The sequence below is a fragment of the Cetorhinus maximus genome, chromosome 5, assembly GCF_964194155.1.
Source record: "Cetorhinus maximus chromosome 5, sCetMax3.hap1.1, whole genome shotgun sequence".
Lineage (NCBI taxonomy): Eukaryota > Metazoa > Chordata > Chondrichthyes > Lamniformes > Cetorhinidae > Cetorhinus > Cetorhinus maximus.
In genome coordinates this window covers 141,659,544-141,678,489 of record NC_135883.1, presented here as the reverse complement: position 1 = coordinate 141,678,489, position 18,946 = coordinate 141,659,544, and the positions used below count along the sequence as shown (strand labels likewise).

At 42.3% G+C, this 18,946-nt stretch overlaps 1 protein-coding gene across 4 annotated transcripts in view; it reads right to left on the bottom strand.

The window, feature by feature from the left end:
* Window positions 1–200: 200 nt before the first annotated feature.
* The window catches only part of fig4a (FIG4 phosphoinositide 5-phosphatase a), a 112,051-nt gene continuing 93,305 nt past the window's right edge, over window positions 201–18,946 (bottom strand). For all 4 annotated transcript variants that reach the window (XM_078542574.1, XM_078542573.1, XM_078542575.1 and 1 more), the window contains 3 exons: window positions 17,191–17,273; window positions 12,563–12,652; window positions 201–839 (listed from right to left, as the gene is read on the bottom strand). In XM_078542574.1, the coding sequence (XP_078398700.1) occupies window positions 662–839; window positions 12,563–12,652; window positions 17,191–17,273 (351 nt within the window). In that variant the 3' untranslated portion in view covers window positions 201–661. The remainder of the gene's footprint in view (window positions 840–12,562; window positions 12,653–17,190; window positions 17,274–18,946) is intronic.

The window sequence follows — 18,946 nt, the reverse complement described above, 5'->3', positions numbered from 1 at the left end:
TTCTACCTAATCTCAGTTCCCTGCCCTATCAGTAAAATGCAAATTTTGAACCCTACAACATAGCAATATTATATGTAATTGAATGACAGTTGTCAAGAGGAACTTAGATGGTTTGATGAAGGCATAATGCATTTGAAAACTAAAACAAAAACTAGGCGGCCATTACTGTCCTAGAAAATGAAACATTTTTGGAATCAAAGTTTGAAGTAGTTTTCTTTAATGTGAGCACAGGGAAAAGATAAACATCATCAATACTGAGCAACATTGGCAAAGAATGCATTATCACAATATCTGAGCATTGTTTTTAAAGATATTAAGTTGTAGGGATGTCAGTTAACTACGCATGCAATCTCCAAACAACCTATACTGTTGTTCTAATAAAGCAAAACTGATATAAGACACACATTACCGAATACCATGAGCTTGTCCTGAAATGATATCCATATTAATGTCACACTTAAGCTCATCATTTTCATTATTTTGTCATAATAGAGTGTTTAAGACCCAAATTCAATTGTATGAATGGTTTGTAGAAAGGATAATTACACTCTGAATTAGTCATATCCCACACATACGACAATTATGCCTGGAAATTGTCTCTATGGACATGGCACTCTAACCTTGGTAATTTGCTATGTCTAGGACTGCATGACGAAACTCTTCACATGTATCTGTTTTTAATGTATTCTCTGTAGACTATCATGTCATCCTTGCACATGGGTTGTATAATGCCTTTGCCATTTTGGATATGGGAATCAAAGATTTCTGCCGATTTTCTGCTAAGGTCAGCCAGATGCACCTCATAAATACTATCCTGAAGAAACAATGAGACTGGCCCCCTGGAAAAGAAGTAAAAAAACATGGTCAACAACAGTTTGTCTCGGTGGTGACACTCTCGAGTCAGATTTAGAAAGTTGATGAGTTCGAGCCACATTCCAGGATTTGGAAAGGTAATCTAAACTAGCACGTCAGTCCACTATTAAGGGAGCACTGCATTGTTGAATGTACAGTCTTTTGGAAGAGACACTTCATCGATAATCCTACCTGCTCAGGTAAATGTAAAAGAACCCAAGGCATTTAATCTTGTTCCACGTGAGATATTGTTAATTAAACCTAAAATATTAGGATTTCAGGGGGAAACCTGCGAATGTGCAAAATATTGATGGAAGGATGGAAAATAAGGAGTACTCAGGGACTTATGTCAGGGTTGAGGAAGGAATGTAGTTAAATTTATAGCAATATCAAACTAGGCAGGAAATTAGAATCAGAGGAACAGGTTAAATTGTTCGGATAAAGATTAATACAGACAAATATAAAATGCTGCACATAAAAAGAAATAAGGAACGTGTGTATTTCATGAATGATGTTGAAATGGTTACAGATACAACCAAAATAGATCTTCTGAGTCTTAGGAGACTAACTACTGAAGATCTCCAACTGATGCAGAGCAGTGTGATAAAATCCGTCATTTGCAAGCTGTTGTCTGCACTGACTGTAGTTTCACAGCCACAATCCCTAACTGAAACAGAAACCAAGTCCAGGCTTCTGGGAGGGGTATTAAATTGGAATTCCAAGCTGTGACATCAGACTTCTACAATGTCAGCTTGTGGCTTAAACTGCCAGAGAAACGGAAGCTGATTGGAAAAAAAGACACGATGCTGAGAAGTCAAATTTCAGGCCAGAACAGGCAGAGCTCTAAAAGTTCAGCTTCTTCAAAAAAATGAGAACAGTTCAGTGACAGTAAGACAGCGAAGGTGGAAAATCATGGCACAGCTGGAAGAGAAGACAAAATTAGGCTGATTCAGGGAGCTGAGTTCTGAAGGATCTGGAAACGTGTACTTTTTGGTGGTTATTTTCCCCGTTGAACTCAGTGGTAAAGCTGCTGTCAGATGGGACTTCAAATCTAATTCCTGTGTTAATTAAGAAACTGAAACTCTACCATGGAAGATAAGTTTGTGGGACTCTGTGGTTGAGATTAATGCCATGTATGCTGAAGGGACCACCTGAGAAATCCGAGAGATTGATCTTTGTTGTTTTAGATACTTAAAGCATAATTTATAGTTTCCACAGAGTGCAATGTGCATGTTAATTTATGTTTAGTTTCTGCTGATGTCGGTTTGATTGTTAGTGAAAATTTTAAAAAGTGAAATCTTATCCATCAGTTTCTTCCATTGGCATCATTTGGAAAGTTCAGTTCTTTTATGTCATTGGTCTCCACAAGGATTGTAACAGCAGCAATCAACAAAGCTCATAGCATGTTAATCTGGATAGTCAAAACAATAGATTACAATTGAAAAATTTGTACTGTGAAATGATCAGATTGAGTACAGCATCCAGTTTTGGTGTTTCAAGCACAAAGGCAACACTGAAGCACTGGGAGATGTTCAGAGAAGAGCCACAAGGTTAAACCTTAGCATCATAGGTCACAGATATGAGGAAAGTTTGAAGAAACCTGGGCTTTTCAAAACTCTACACAATTTCATTCGATGAATCTAGCTTGGATTCAAAGCCATGTCTAAGAGTTCAAAGGCTGGTGTTCAATCCACTGTTTGAATCTTAAAATGGTACAACTTAGCTTATTATAAGCTACAGCAAATATGTGTAATGTTCTTAAAGCCTTTTTATATCTCACTAAGTAAAAGATCATACTTCCTGATTTTCACGATGGGCACTGCAAACAAGCCATGCATGGAAATACAGCCGAACTGAAAGAAATGATGTCGTCCAAAGGTCTGTAATAATTATATCTGATCTTCTTCTCATGGATCAAGCTTCTTCAAGTTCCAGATCCCAGATTATAACAAAGTACTTTCAAAAAGGTATTTAGAATACTCTGAGTGGAGGAGAACATTCTTGTTCCTCCTGGGAAGGCTAAGAATCCACAGCAGAGCAGGCAAACTCCAATATCAGGTCGACATCTTTCAGACACCTTTGGTCCCTGCTGCATCCATTTTATGTCTGTAAAATGAGAGCAAATTCTATCCCACGAGTTCAAATCCATCCATACAAATTGTGAAGTTGAATTTAATAAATCTATCCATTTATTATGCAGGACCGCGCTAGTAAATGACTGAGATCGACCAGGTTGTTGTGAAAACCCAACAAGTTCACCAATTCCTCTTAAGGGAAGGGTAATTACCTCATATGGCCTACATTCAACTCTAGTTGTACTCCATATGTTTGACACTTAATTCCTTAAGGCAACAAATATTGCCATGCCAATGTTGCCCACATCTCGAAAAAATTCCAAAAAAGTTTGACTTTATAACTAAGACTTCACAAGTGTAACTCAGACTTTGTCACGGCCTGTGAATCCATATTTGAGGGAACTATTAAATCAACATATCTTTGCATTGGATGGTTGTTTTAAATTCTGCAGGTGGAATCATCCGTGCCTGCTAGCATTGGGCATGCTCGGCGGTGTGAACAGACAATATGGTGAGGTGACCAAAAATTGGTTTCATGACACCGTGAAACCGGTTTGTGATTGCCCGCTCAGCCCATTGATGGTGGGCCGCATTTCCTGCCAACGGACGTCAGAAACCTCATTGTAATACATCTGTATATCATTATAACACCAGCCCACCTGAATCATCACCTCCCCCCACACCCCCAGCTGGATTGTCTGCCCATGGCTGGTTGATTGCAGGCCGATGTGTTTCACAACAGCATATATAAGGCGTGCACTTGGCGGGCTGCACTTTGAGGGGAACTCGGAGGTGAGTAGACAGTAAGGCTGCGCAGCACTCGCCCAAGTTGCCTGTTGGACTTCAAGGTTGAGGTGCGTTGGAGACGTGGGGGCATGGCCTGCCCTGCAGTTGAGGCATGTTTTTGGGGGGGGGGGGGGGGGTGTGCAAGGACTGCCCTGCTGTTGAAGGTAGTGCACATGCACGGTGGTGGGGGGATGGGAGGGAAGCATCCATGCATTAAGGAAGGCTTGTATAAAAAAAGTGACCATTCCTCTGCAGATGAGGCAGTTCAGGCACAGCCACATTGACATGTGGAGAGTCAGGCCTCTAGCTTATCTGCCCACTCAAGCAACCCAGGGGCACGCAAGTGCCACCAAGTGCTCCAGAGTTTTCCACTCCTTGGGCACAGACTGCAAACTAATGAGTATTTTAGTGGACTGCAGAACAGGTGGACGACTGGGCGCATTGTACAATCTCCTTGATAAAGGCTGTGGAGCAGTCACTGGTGGAGGCACTCACAGCCCCTTGCAATGTTATCATTCTAGTTTGGACCAGCCTCCCCCATGGTTCAAGCTAACATTACAGCCATGCAGTATAGGTTAGGAGAATGCCTGTGCCTGAGCTGAGAGCACAGTATACAGTCCAATGGGCAAGCTGCTGCCAATCAGGTGGAGTGGGGCGGAGGTGGTTGGGGTTTCAGGCAGTCATGCGGCGCACTAAACTCTGGCCATCCAAATGGTGGCCAGCACTCTCCGGGATGCATTAAGGAGCCTTCAGACTTGACCAAGAGAGGTTCTTAGTATACCCAAGCTAATTCACACATCAGAAGCATGGATAAAAATAAAAAACTGCGGATGCTGGAAATCCAAAACAAAAACAGAAATACCTGGAAAACCTCAGGTCTGGCAGCATTGGCGGAGAAGAGCAAAGTTGACGTTTTGAGTCCTCATGACCCTTCAACAGAACTGTTCTGTTGAAGGGTCATGAGGATTCGAAACGTCAACTTTGCTCTTCTCCGCCGATGCTGCCAGACCTGCTGAGTTTTTCCAGGTATTTCTGTTTTTGTTTTGTATCAGAAGCATGGAACCTGAAGAACTAGCTGTATGCCTCGTTGCATACAGAGAGCAGAGATGATGGAGAGGAGAGCGTAGGAGGTGCCTGGCTGCGCAGAGGGAGAAGCAACACCCTCGGGAAGAAGGGACGGCTGGGGCTCCCGCTGAAGAACCACAGTGAGCTATTGTTGGTCAGTGCCTAGCTAGACCCAAGGTCGAAAGACACTGCCTTTCATTCCTGCAGATGAGCAAGAACCAGTGTCGCCGAAGACTACGCATGTCTAGGAAAATGGTAGGTCACATCTGCCAGCTACTGCAGGATTTGACACCATGGGGACATGGAGGGGATCCACTGCCAGTGGCCGTGAAAGTGACCTCGGTGCTCAACCTTTACGCAGTAGCTCCTTTCAGGGCTCCACAGATGACCTCTGTGGGAGGTCACAAGCCTCCACCCACAAATGCATCCATGAGGTCACAGATGCCATCTTCGCAAGGGCACACAACTTTGTGCATTTCACCCGGGACCAGGACAGCCAGGATGCAAGAGTGATTGGATTGGTCCAGGTCTCAGGTTTCTCACAGGTGTAGGGTGCCATCGACTGCATTCACGTAGCGCTCAGATCTCTGTCGCAACACGCTGTCAACCACAAGGGCTTCCATTCGCTCAATGTGCAGCTGGTTGCAACCACCACAGACGCACGTGCAGGTCTGCACACTGTTTCCAGTGAGTGTCCACGACTTCTACGTTCTCAGTCACAGATCCCTGACATCTTCCAGGGTCCACAGGGGCTGTAGGGTTGGCTCCTGGGGGACAAGGGCTACCCACAGAGGCTGTGGCTGATGCCCTTGCAGCAGCCTCAGACAGCAACACAGCAAGTATAATGAAGCTCATGCTGCAACTTGGTGGAGCAAACTATCAGGATGCTGGACTTGAGGTTCCGGTGCCTGGCACTGGCCAGATGAGGCAGGTGCGCTCGGGAGGCCCTCATAGCTGCTAGATTTGTGGATGATGATGATGACATGCAGCGAAGATACACCATGGACCCTAATCTTGCATCTATGAACGTCTGGCTCCAGTCTGGCTTATGGCAGTGTACGTACCCTCTGTGATAATGCTCCTGTCATGGAGACGCAGTGGAGGCCCTAATAGGTGCTCGATTGCAGGAGGATGATGACGACATGCAGCGAGGACACTCCAAAGATCTTCACATAGCCTCAGAATGTCTGACTCATGTCTGGCCGAGGGCACTTCGCTTGTGCTCTGTGATCAGGGTCATATCAGAGACACAGCCATGAAACTTTAAAAGCATCTGACCCCTTCAGGAGCACAGCGTCACTGGTCACAGATGAAGAGATGGGGGCCAGCCCCACCTTAAAAGGTGCTGTGAGCACACAGAGCATGACGGTACTCTGACGCCTGCCCACAACATTCTGGCAGCAATGGCAAGCACCGTCGAGGTGCAAGCATCAGTAATGTTTCCAGGGAGTGAGAGGCCAGGCCATCACTTTGGTCTGAAGGCTGCACAAAGCACAGTGAAGAGACCCTGGACTAAGACACCTGCCTTTATCTTATGCAGAGAGGTTCCACAACTGAGTGACACAAACATTACTCATCAAAACAAGGAGCCATAGGCAGGGAAACATTCTTGGGAGTTTATTAACAATAGTGAACATTGTGCACAAGTGATTAACACCCAAACTGTGCAACTACATCTTAACTTTCCTAACCCTACAAGTTTGTGCTCCCTGGACCTCCACAGCGGAGCTGGAGGCAGTCTGATGACTGCTACTTCCTGTCTGTGATGGCCTTGGCGGGCGTCCTCTGGAGGGCTGAGACTTGGAAGGCCCCAACCTGCTTTCAAGGTCCTGCTGTGTGGCAGTGGCACCCTCCTCGGCCTGTGGAGCTGGAGCTGCTGAGGTCACAGGAAGGCGGGGATGTGAATGGGCCGGATGCTCCCAGAGTCACCTGGATAGACAGCCCCAGGGGTTATGCATGTTGATCCTCCTCCCTATGGGTGCCCAAGGGCTCCTGTCGGTGAAGGAGTTCAGCCCGTGCAGCAGGGCAGGAGCGACATCCTTGACCAAGGTCTCCATGGCAGCCGCCATCCTACCAGTGTTGACCTCGGTGTGTCGGCATGCCAGCGCCATCACCTCAGCCTGAAGGCACATGGACTCCATTGTGCCTTGCAATCTGAGGAGTGCAGCGGACATTCCTTCCTGATGTTCCTTCGCAGCTCCAGTAACTGTAACAGGGCAGAGTCCAGAGGCTTGTCATCTGATTAGGACTCAGCAAATTTCTGACCTGCAGCAGTCCCAGTGCCGGACACCTGGAAAGTCCCTGGATCAGAAAATGCGGTGCGCTCGCTAGATTGTGGTCGCTAGGCTACTTTGAAGCTCGGTCCCACTGAGGCGTGTGTCTCTGCACTCGTGGAGGGGGTGGGTAAGTGCTGTGATGGGTCTTCAGGGAGGGTTTCAGCAGATTCCTCTTCTGAGCTTCCCTCGGGGCTTGATCGTAGGTCGTGGACTCTCTTGGCAGTTTCCTTTATGTGCCTGCAAAAGCAAGGAGAGATAATTAGTGCATGATATTGGCCTGTGAAACAGGACATATCACTCACAGCATGGTTGTCTGATGGGTGTTGTACTGCTGGATCCTCACTAGGGAGAGCATGGCTGACCTCACCATCAGCAAAGGAACGGTCCAGATCCTCGCTGGTCAGCTGGATGGCTCTGTTTTCAAAGTCCATGAGGACCTTGATTTCAGGCAGTCCCCCACTGGTCTGCGACCTTTCCCTCTTGTTGTGTGCCAGCTTGTCCTGCATGAATTGAGGTGGGGAGACTGCAAGCAGGATGCCTGCCAGGCCAGATGATAAGTATGCCTGGCATGTGTGGATCGTGAGTGGCCCCATGGACGGGAAGAGGACAATGAACATGTGTGAGTCAGAGTGAATGGTGATGTTCCTTGAATTGGCAATGAGTGAGGGCGTGTGGATGTGTGATGGGTTTGAGTGAGAGAGTTGAGAGCGATAAGAAGAGTGACTTACCCTGGTGGAACAGAGGAGATCATTCATCCTCTTGCGGCACTGGGTGGCTGTCCTCTTTGGCAGGGCGTTGGTGCTGACCACTGCTGCCACCACTTCCCAAGCCAGATTAGTGATATTGTTACCCATCCTGTAGCCAGAGCGGGGGTAGAGGACATCACAGCGGGCCTCCACTGCATCCAAAGGCACTTGATGGACATGTTATTGAACATAGGGGCTGCAATCTTCTTGCCGTTTGGGGCCATGTGTTCTGTGCAGTAGTTGTGGGCTGGGAGCACTGTGGTGTGCGCACGTGGCTGCACTTTAAATATGGCACCCAGCGTGATGAAGTGGCGAGGAGATGGTGTGGCAGGTGAATGAGAGCCCATCTGCCATGGAAACGGTGTGTTTCCCGGAAATGCATAATTAATGTGGTGGGTTTGGGATGATATGACGTCAAAAGCCACTATTGCGGCTGGCGGGTAAAACATCGTTTTACCCACCTGCTACCACACTTTGTGCAAATCTGGGATGTTTCCACCTTACAGCAATAAACAAAAGAAGTTAAAATTAAGCTATTTTAAATATTAATAGTCTCAGTCAACAGTATTTTTAGCTAATAGAAAAAATTCAACAAGTATTCTAAAACTGAATAATTGGTATATTTAGCGCAGTGTCAATACTTAGCAAGAGTAGCAATGCTTCCATGACAACATTATAAAAGCCTGTATATATGTTTTTTCCACTAAGTTTCATAGAGTACTTCAGTTGCTTTAGCGACAACAGAAGAGCTAGAAGAGACAAAGCCTCTCAAAGAATTAGAACAGGCAAAATCTATTTTTAGAATTAAGGCAGCTAAATTTCGGTGATTACGGCTCATCAAAACTTTTCACTCTGGCAATGGCACATGTTTGTGTAGATGAAGCACGTGCCTGGCGGTTGAATGAAAGAAATATTATGCAATGTGATAAATGCTAAGTAATTCTAGACACTTCATGTTTAGGTCTGATTTTCTATTGAATATTATATTTTTTTTCTTAAATATTCACATTTGCAAAGTTCTTTCATTTTCCCCAGGTCAAAATCAAAACTCTGAGGTAAGATTTCTGAAAGGCAGCCTGCAATTGGGATGAAAACAGATTTCATATTAAAACACGTGCTGCAAAACTTGGCTCCCAGTGCCTGTAGTTTTGGAGCTACGGGTACCGTTTTGGTCAGTGTTATTTGATACCAACACTGTCATTTTTGACCTTGCAATTCCATCCACCACCACCTCTCAAACACACGCAGCTGAGTATGCATTCAGCAACAGGAAGGACCTTCACGTGTGCTATTTAGAAAGGATCATCATCCACTCTAGGTTAGTTGCTGATTAATTTCAACTGGCTCCAAGTTTGTAAAAGTGCTTCGCAGTTTGCAGTAGTTAAAATTTGATGAAGTCAACAGGGAGTGGTGCTGCACGTGGAAAGAACGCCTTGGATTTGACTTCAAGAGTTCTGTATAGACTACTTACTGCCAGTCACAGGTGAACCCAAGAATTAGGAGTGGGAGATGGCCATTCGGCCCCTTGAGCCTACTCTGCCATTTGATAAGATCATGGCTGGTCTTACTGTGGCCTCAACTCCACTTCCCAATCCGCAACAACCCCATAACCCTTGACTCCCTTGTCGATCAAAAACCTATCCAAATCAGCCTTAAATATATTCAATGACATGACTTCCGCTGCTTTTGTATAGTTATCATCTCCCTTGGACTGTAGCACAAGAGGGAGATGGAGCAGAGGCTGCACAGAAGAGGACAAGCTGCTCAGAAGGAGGCGGTGGTGGGGGAGGAAGGCTCTCAGCAAAAGGCCTTATCAACCCAGGGAACATTTCTCTTAGCTTAACCTAAGCCAGGAGCAGTGTTTGCATAAACATTGTTTTATGAAGGAGGTGCTACAGAAATTTGAAACCTCAAAGCAAGGCAAGGATGGCACTACCAGTGGCTGTGAAGGTGAACAGGCCCTTAAATTTGTTTTTGCTGGGACCCTTCCAGGCTGGAATAGGTGACAGGTCCAAGTTCACTATCCACGATTTATAAGGGAGTTGACTGATGCTCTTTATGCCAGGAGGGGAATTTATCACCTTCTCTCTAGCTAGAGAGAGAACATTTGGAGTATGCATATAGCTTTGCTGGTTTCTCCATGGTGCAGGGTGCCGTCAACTGCATGCATAGTTTTGTGGGTGCCACATTTAAGTGCGGAGATATACTGTATTCGTCAATGTGCAGCTGAAGTGTGACCATGCTCAGTGTATCATGCAAGCCAATGCTTGCTATTCTGACAGCAGTCATGATGCACATTTTCTGTGTCTGCCCGTTCTTACCTCTGTATTTAAGTCACAATAACAAAGGGTGGCTGCTGGGTGGAAAGGGCTTAACACTTGGCTCCTGACTCTGGCAGGCAACACAACCACATGACCAGCAAGCATATATGAGAACCATACTGCCAAATGAAGCATCAGAGAGCAGGCTATTGGGGTGCTCAAGCCACAGTTCAGCTGCTTGGACCTCTCCAGAGGTGCCCTGCAGTATTCATTTGCAAGAACATGGCATTTGAAAATTCATTCACTGACCTTGATCATTTGAGGTCATTAAACATTTTTTTGCATTGCATTCAGGTCCTTGGAGCTAGACAGCTCATTGGCAACAACTGTTATCTGCTCCCACTGCCTTCAGTGTCTGTCTGGAGGGCCTCCTGGCTCCTTGTGGGAAGAAGATCGCTATGCTCCTGTCCACCTCCTCTACTGCATCGGAGAATCTTGGAGAATGCTCTCTGTCCTCTTGCACTCTTCTTCTTGCTTAGAGGCTCTTTCAAGAGCATCTGTTGCAGCCAAATGCAACTTCCTTTTAAGAAGTGCAGGTTGGCTTTCAGTCATACAGGTTAGTTTTAAGTAATACTAGCCTCACACAAACTTGGACTCCCTGCTGAGGCATGCAGCCACCCAGCAGCAAGTTTAGTGCTGGGGCTGCACGCAGCTATCAAGTTTGCATGCCGCCTGCATCACATCACAATCTCCACATCAGTTATTGGGCTTAATCCAATTTTTATCCTTTAGTGTTTCAAAAATAATCCAATCATACCAAAGTTACTAAGTCAAAGTTACTTACTCTCAGTCAACATATGAACAGATTCTCCACTTGTTCAACTGATGTATTACTTCAGTAATTTTAGTTCTGTAAATTTTTGGATACTGTAATATTTCTATAACTATTCCTGTAAATTGTAACTAATTAATCTAATTTCCTCAAACTGGAAAAACCTCTCCCTGCTTATTGCTCACTATTTCTTTGTCCCAAATATACACAGGAAGAGAAGTGAGGGAGAAACAGGCAACATGATGTTCTTACGAAGTTAATTACAGAACCGTATAAATCTTTCTTCCAAACGACAGGCTGCCCAGCAGGAAAACCAGGAGCAGGAGGTTGCAGTTAGGGACCTTCAGACAGTCTGGCATTTGTGATCGTGGATCAAGCATCAATGAAGGGTGGAGGCGGGAGGGTGATGGTCAGTATGTCAGGCTTTAAAATCAGGGCAGTGTGGGAGGGCAAAAGGGTACTGATCATGGCAGGGGTAAAAAAGACTGCCTGAAACAAGGAGGGAGGCTTAAGATTTACTTGAGGGCTGGGAGGCACACCTGCTCCACAAGGAATGCTACAAAAAGCACTTACCCCCCCGAAGCTAGCAGCTCTTGTCTTCATTTGGTTAGAGCTAAGAAGCAATGGATGTACCATTACACCGCTGGGGTGAATGCTGTAGACCACAAATCAGTGGGTAAGGTGCAGGGGAACAAGTTTGTAAGGAAATTAGAGAGCTGCAAAACCTATAGAGTAGTTATAAATAGGAGACTTCAATTATCCTAATATTGACTGGGATACCACTACTGTAAAGGACAGAGAGGGGTAAGGGTTTCTGAAATGTTTTCAGGAGAATTTTCTAAATCAGTATGTTTCCAATCCAATGTGGGCATTGGATTTGATTCTGGGGAATGAGGTGGGTCAAGTGGCTCAAATGTAAGTATAGGAACATTTAGGGAACAGTGATCAAGGCATCATAATGTTTAAGTTAACTATGGAAAAGGGCAAGGGGCAATCCAGAGTAAAAATAATTAATCAGAGCAGGATTCAAAGCATGAACTAGATAATTATGACACATACTATACTTGTATTAGTAGTCAGCCTCAACTTTTTACCCCACAAATGCATGCTTTACTTACTGTTACCTTATAACTGGAACAAGGGGTCAAGCAGGCGATATGGGCTCTGTTGTGAAATAGCCGTGGGAATTTAAGACACGCTCTCTTTGTGTTGGATGCTGATGACATTTTGAAATGGCAGCCACCCAGACCCACGGCAGCAGCTCATTTTTATATGTTTAAGGAGATGTCAGTTGTTGGGAGGGATTTTGAGGCTTCAAATGTCATCTTATACACTGACATCTATAGTAAATATAAATGTTAACCAGGCTCCCAAGTGCAGTATGGGAGCTATATTTTAATATGATAATGAAGTATTGCGCCCCTCCATGACACGACACCCACAGCAGTCTCACAACCCACGGCAAAGAAAATAGTAAAAGAGCATAAGTCAGCGATGTGTTAGGGGTCACAATTGCTGGAGGCTGTCTCCAAGGAGTCCACTGCTTTAATTTGATATGCTTTTCCCTTATTCACCAAAACGCACCCTTTTGATATACTTGCAGACTTATAAAAAGACAAGGTAGAAGTTTGCTTTAGGCAATGTATAAAAATAAGAGCTTGATACTTACAAAATGGTCATCATGTTGTCTAGTTGCTTTGCATTGTTTTGTTGGCTGTATGTGTCAACCTTATGCTGGTTTTGACCCAAATAAACAAACCTGTTGTAAAAACATAGCATTGTTAAAACATTGCTCCAAATGTGAAGTCAGAAGACAGCTTATGAACTATGAATAAGGAACAAGAGTAAGTAAGCCATTCGGACCCTCAAGCCTGCTCCGCCATTCAAGATGATCATGGTTGATGGTGTCCTTAACTCCACATTTCGCCTACCCCCGATAGATTCTTGACTAACAAGGGAGTCAAAGGTTGTCTAACTCTGCCTTAAAAATATTTCCAAAGGCTTACGACCCTCAAGAGAAAATAAATTTTCTTTTCCCGGTCTTAAATGGGAGACCCCTTTATTTTTAAACTGTGTCCCCTAGTTCTTGTCTCTCCCACAAGGGGGAAACATCCTTTCAGCATTTAGCCTGTCAAGTCCCTTCAGGACCTTAGATGTTTCAATAAGATCACCAGTCATTCTTCTGAACTCCAATGGATACAGACCCAGCCTGTCCAACCTTTCCTAAGATAAACCCCCATCTCAGGTATCAGTTGAATGAATCTTCTCTGAACTGCTTCGAATGCATTTATGGCCTTTCGTAAATAAGGGGACCAAAAAATTACACAGTACTCCAGATGTGGTCTCAACAATATCCTGTACAGCTGTAGCAAAACATCCCTTCTTTTATATTCCTTTCATATTCCCCTTTCAATAAACACCAACATTCCATCTGCCTTCCTAATCACTTGCTGTACCTGCATACAAATGTTTTGTGATTCATGTACCAGGATATGCAGATCCCTCTGTATAGTTCTGCAATCTCTCTCCATTTAAATAATATGCTGCTTTTTTACTCTTCTTGCCAAAGTGGACCAGTTCACTTTTCCCACATTATACTCCATTTGCCAAATTTCTACCTACTTACTTAAAACTATGTCCCTTTGCAGGCTTATTTCCTCTTCACAGCTTATTTTCCTCCTTTGTGTCATCAGCAAATTTAGCAACCTTACATGCGGTCCCTTCATCAAAGTCATTGATGTAAATTGTAAATAGTTGAGGCCCCAGCACCGAATCCTGTGGCACTCCACTCATCACATCTTGCCAGCCTGAAAATGATCTATTTATTTTTTATTCGTTCGTGGGATGTGGGTGTCGCTGGCTAAGCCAGCATTTATTGCCCATCCCTAATTGAGCCCCATTCAGAGGGCATTTAAAATTTTTTTTTTTAAAAAAGAAAGTTAACGACATTTCTGTGGGTCTGGAGTCCCATGTAGGCCAGCAGATTTCCTTCTCTAAAGGACATTAGTGAACCAGGTGGGTTTTTATGACAATCGCAATGGTTTCATGGTCATCATTAGACTTCTAATTCAAGATATTTATTTAATTCAAATTCCACCATCTGCCATAGTTGGATTAAAACCCGGGTTCCCATTACCCTAGGTCTCTGGATTACCAGTCCAGTGACAATACCACTATGCCACTGCCTCCCCCGCCTATCCACACTTTCTTTTTAGCTAACCAATCCCCTATCCAGGCTAATATGTTACCCCCTATACCATGAGCTCTTATTTTGCATGGTAACCTTTGATGTTTCAACTTGTCAAATGCCTTCTGGAAATCTAAGTACAGCACATCCACAGGTTCTGCTTTATCCAGGTTGTTTGTTACTTCCCCAAAGAACTCCAATAAATTAGTCAAACATGATTTCCCTTTCACAAAACCATGTTGACTTTGCCTAATTGGATTGAAGTTTCCTAAGTATCCTGCAATAACCTTGTTCATAATAGATTCTGGCAATTTTCCTATGACAGATGTAAAGCTAACTGGCCTGTTGTTTCCCGCTTTCTGTCTATCTCCCTCCTACCTTGAATAGAGGACTTACATTCGCTATTTTCCAATCTGATGGAACCTTTCCAGAATCTAGGGAATTTTGGAAAATTAAAAACAATGCATATGCTATCTCAGCAGCAATTTCTTTTAAGACCCTAAGGTGAAGCCCATCAGGACAAGGAAGTTTGTCGGCTTTTGGTTCTAATAATCTTTTCAATGCTCTTTCCCTGGTGATTGTAATTGTTTAAAGTTCCTCCCTCTCCTTCACCTCTTGATGCACACTTACTTTTGGGATGTTATTTGTACCCACTACATAACTTTCTTTCAGCTTTGTTTCCATTGCTGCACTTTATTTACAAATGATTTTTTTTTTTGATTCTGAATTGTGACAGATAGTGGTGGTGACCAACGAATGATAAAGACATTCATCACCAACTCATGGATAGAAGAATCCATCAAAGATAGAGTTCTAACATCAGACCTGCGGTATGCAATCCAATGTGTCAGTGGTAAAACAAACATGCAAAATACTAATACCAGAAAGCTGGAATGCCTTTGGTAAATCCACAGGATTTGGTAGACCAGCGTTTAGCACCATGAAGTCCTACTTTACAAAGGCAACCCATCGAATTGGTCCTAATCTGTATTTTTAATATCTAGAAGGTCTCCCATGGAATTGCTCCTGGGTAATCTGGGATCGAGAATATAATTTCTGATACTTACTGTGATCCCGCTCCTGCTACAGCCTAAGTGTTACATCGGTTTTCCTAATGCTGTATCATAGCACATTTACTGAAGCAATACTTAAGGCAACTGATGAGAAAAATAACATACTGAAATATTCAAACCTCAAAATCTGAAATAGCATGACTTCATAAAACTTAGGCTGAGATTCAAGTAAATTTTCTTGTGCAACTTTGTCATTCAAAAATCGCTCATTCCCAGTTATTTCCATTATAAAATAATTATTTGTTCTACCTCCCACAGCAAAATGTGATTACAAAAGTCTTTGTTTGTTTTTCTTTCCTTCTCAAAACCTTCCTCCTTTTATGCCGATATATTGAAATTATAAAAATTTCATTTCCCCATGCATTTGTATTTTTTCTGGTAATCGCTGGGTGGCATTGCCCAAATTCCAATGTCCAGAATGTGATATTGTTTAGGATGGTCTTGGTTTTCCTCTCTGCAGCTGTATTGTCCAATATCAATATAGAAATGCCTCAAATGCCTCCCTCTTGCCCCCAAACATCCAAAACACCATTATAATAAAAACAAAATACTGCAGATGCTGGAAATCTGAAACAAAAACAGAAAATGCTGGAAAAACTCAGCAGGTCTGACAGCATCTGTGGAGAAACAGGGTTCTGAAGAAAATATAATGGACTCAAAAACTTTAAGCCTGTTTCTCCCAAAACACCACTAATTCAGTTATTTAATGTAATGGCTTAAAACTGCATAAAACAGTAGAAAATAGTTTTTGAGCTTCTTAAAATCACACCTACATCACAAGCACACACATACACCTCCTCCCAAATCTTCCTAATAGATGTTAGATAGAACAATAGTACCATGTGCAAGTCAGGGAAGGATTATATAAGTATACAGATAAATCAGTTAAATCTTTCCAGTTGCAGTAAATACAACAGGCAAAAAAGATACTGTATGGATTAGCATTGAAATTCAGTACAAATCAAATCAACCTTGCATTATTACAAAATAAAACAATAAAAAGCAGGTTAGTTATCTTTTTCATCAGATGTCAAATGACATGTTTTCTCAGCATTTTTGTTTTCATTTAAGATTTCCAACAATTGCAATTTCTCTTTTACTTTTTGAATTTGGATTGTTGCTGTGGTTAGACCCCACCTGCAGTGCCGTATGTAAGTTCCAGCCATGTGGATGGATATTGTTTTTGAAAGAGCATAGAGGTAAACAACAAAGGTGATTCAGTGCATCGAGAATTCCACATAAATCAACTTGGCTTTTAAGTAAAATTTTCTACGCAAGTCTTGATTTCTTTTGAAAATAGGAGACTTTGAGGAAGTGTTATGGAATTCATAAATTTATATAAATTATTCATGAAGTATTCACATATCAAGTTGGAAGGAGGGGGGAATTTTCCAATCAATGGAGCTGCAGAATATGTTATTGGGCAGGGTATAAATGGGTTCAAGAGACGTTTAGAATGTGTTTCTTTGGAGACAAGGTATTGAAGGATGTGACAAGATGACAGTGAGGTGATCCTCAGGAAACAGGCTTGATGACCCTAATTTCCTACACCTAAATCAAAAGCTTTCCCCTATTTTGTAGCAATCACAAATCAACTGAAATATTTCCAATTTCTGTGGTACATTTACGGTAAAGGGGGTAAGGGTGATAAACAGTGAGCAGCATAACACATAACATAGATTTTGAAACTATATCTTCTAAGCTAAAATTAAAATATTTCATAGAAATACTGACCTGCCTATTGATTTAATATCTATGCATTCCTTAACTAAGTAAAAAAGATACACATCAGTTTTTTGGACATTACAGAGCCACTGAAATGCCAAAATGGGGGGAAAAAAACCCAGAGGATTAAGCATATAACAGACTCAAGAAAATTCAATTAAAAACAAATGTAAGGACACTATTTAATATGTGGTTCAGATAATTTTTAAATGCTATTTGAACATTGAATGCTTCAAATAACTTGAGTAGCTGGACCAATTACATTTTTGTTTTGTAACTCATATCAAGGATATTTGTTCTGTATTATCTTACCTTTTATATATCATAAAATCATCTTCTGACGGAAGCCCTGAAAGATTCATGATATGTGTTTCCCTTGGAGATTGGGTGGAATCCTGGAAATTGTCACAAAAAACAAACAAACAATTAATTCAACATTAAATGCCATACTTTGGCCTTACACAGAACAAGTAGCCCAATGGTACCTGATTATATATTTGAATCTTCATTATGCTCCAATTATCCTGTGGCTTGATTATTTGTTAAACGTTTCACAAAACAACGTCTTAAAGACTGTCAAAAGCAAACTCCTCCTGTCAGTCATAGATTGGTCTGGAAGTGCAGAAATAGATAAATATATGCATTGCCACACTTCATAAACTTGAGCTCAATCTAAATCCTGCTACCGTATCCTAACTGGCACCAAATCACATTCATTCATCACTTCTGTGCTCGCTGACCTACACTGGTTCCTGATCAGGCACCACCTCTATTTCAAAGTTTTCATTCTCATTTTCAAATCCCTCCATGGCCTCACCCCGTTCTATCACCGTAATCTCCTCCAGCCCTACAAACATCTGAAATATCTGCACTCCTCCAATTCTGGTCTCCTGTGCATTCCAAATTGCTCCAATATTGATAGCCATATCTTCAGCTGACTGGGCATTAAACTCAGAAAAACCTAGGGTAGGATTACAATCTGCCAGCAGTTCTCCCTCTTTTAAACAGCTTAGAACCTCTCCAATTAACAAAGCTATTGGTCACCTTCTTTATAATCTCTCATGTAGTTCAGTTTCAAATTTTGCTTCATAATGTCCTTATGAAGTGTCGCCTATGTTAAAGGCGCTATATAAATGCAAGTTGTTGTTCATCCCTATACTTGTAATAGCACGATCAAAATTTGGAAATGTTTGATTTATAGATAGAAAATATTTTGTTTTCAGAATGCATACACCTGACAAGGAAAAATATTAATGGTGCAAAAAAAATACTAATCAGCTTTTGTCTGACAATTCTAATTGTTAAGCTCTTAACATACCAACATAATAACTCAGTTATCCTGTGGAGAAATCACGTACATAATTAAAAAAAATCTTTTAGATATGACAGTCTCTAAATGGCAGTTAAAACTATAACCGTTGCTTATCCTCAATTCTTTTCAATGATGTCCATCGAGAGAGGAGGTAAGAAGTGGTATACAGTAATTTATAACAATAAAAAAGTGTTACTGCAAAATTCAGGCCAAAATGGTGTATAATGGTGAGGCCAATAGCTCTCTAATAACTACAAATCATAGTGGAGAAGCTGACAGAAAGTCTGGGCCAAGTGTGAGTGAGATAAATGATGCGTGACATTCATTCTACACTGAGAACAAAACATTAGATCATTACATTGGGAAGGATAGCTTAATAATCTGGAACACAACCTATACTGAATATAGTATATTCAAAGGCTGAGGAAACCACACCAAAAAAAATGCATCATAATTTCTTTCTTCAGTTATCCTGCACATATCAATGAATAGTAAAGTGTGATGTAGCACATTTTACACATATACGATGTGCAGGATACATGTAGAGGATACTAGAAGATCTTCTTGACCAGATTGCCTCTTGAGAATTTAGTCAAAGTTGAAAGGGGAGTTATGGTTAGTGCTACAAAGTGTTATAGATTGCAATAGCACCTTACCATAAATTTTGTTCTCGGTACACAGAGCAAGAATTAAAACTGAAGTAAATAAAACATTTGGTTGTTCTGTAAAAATGTGGGCATTTCATCTCCCACAGTA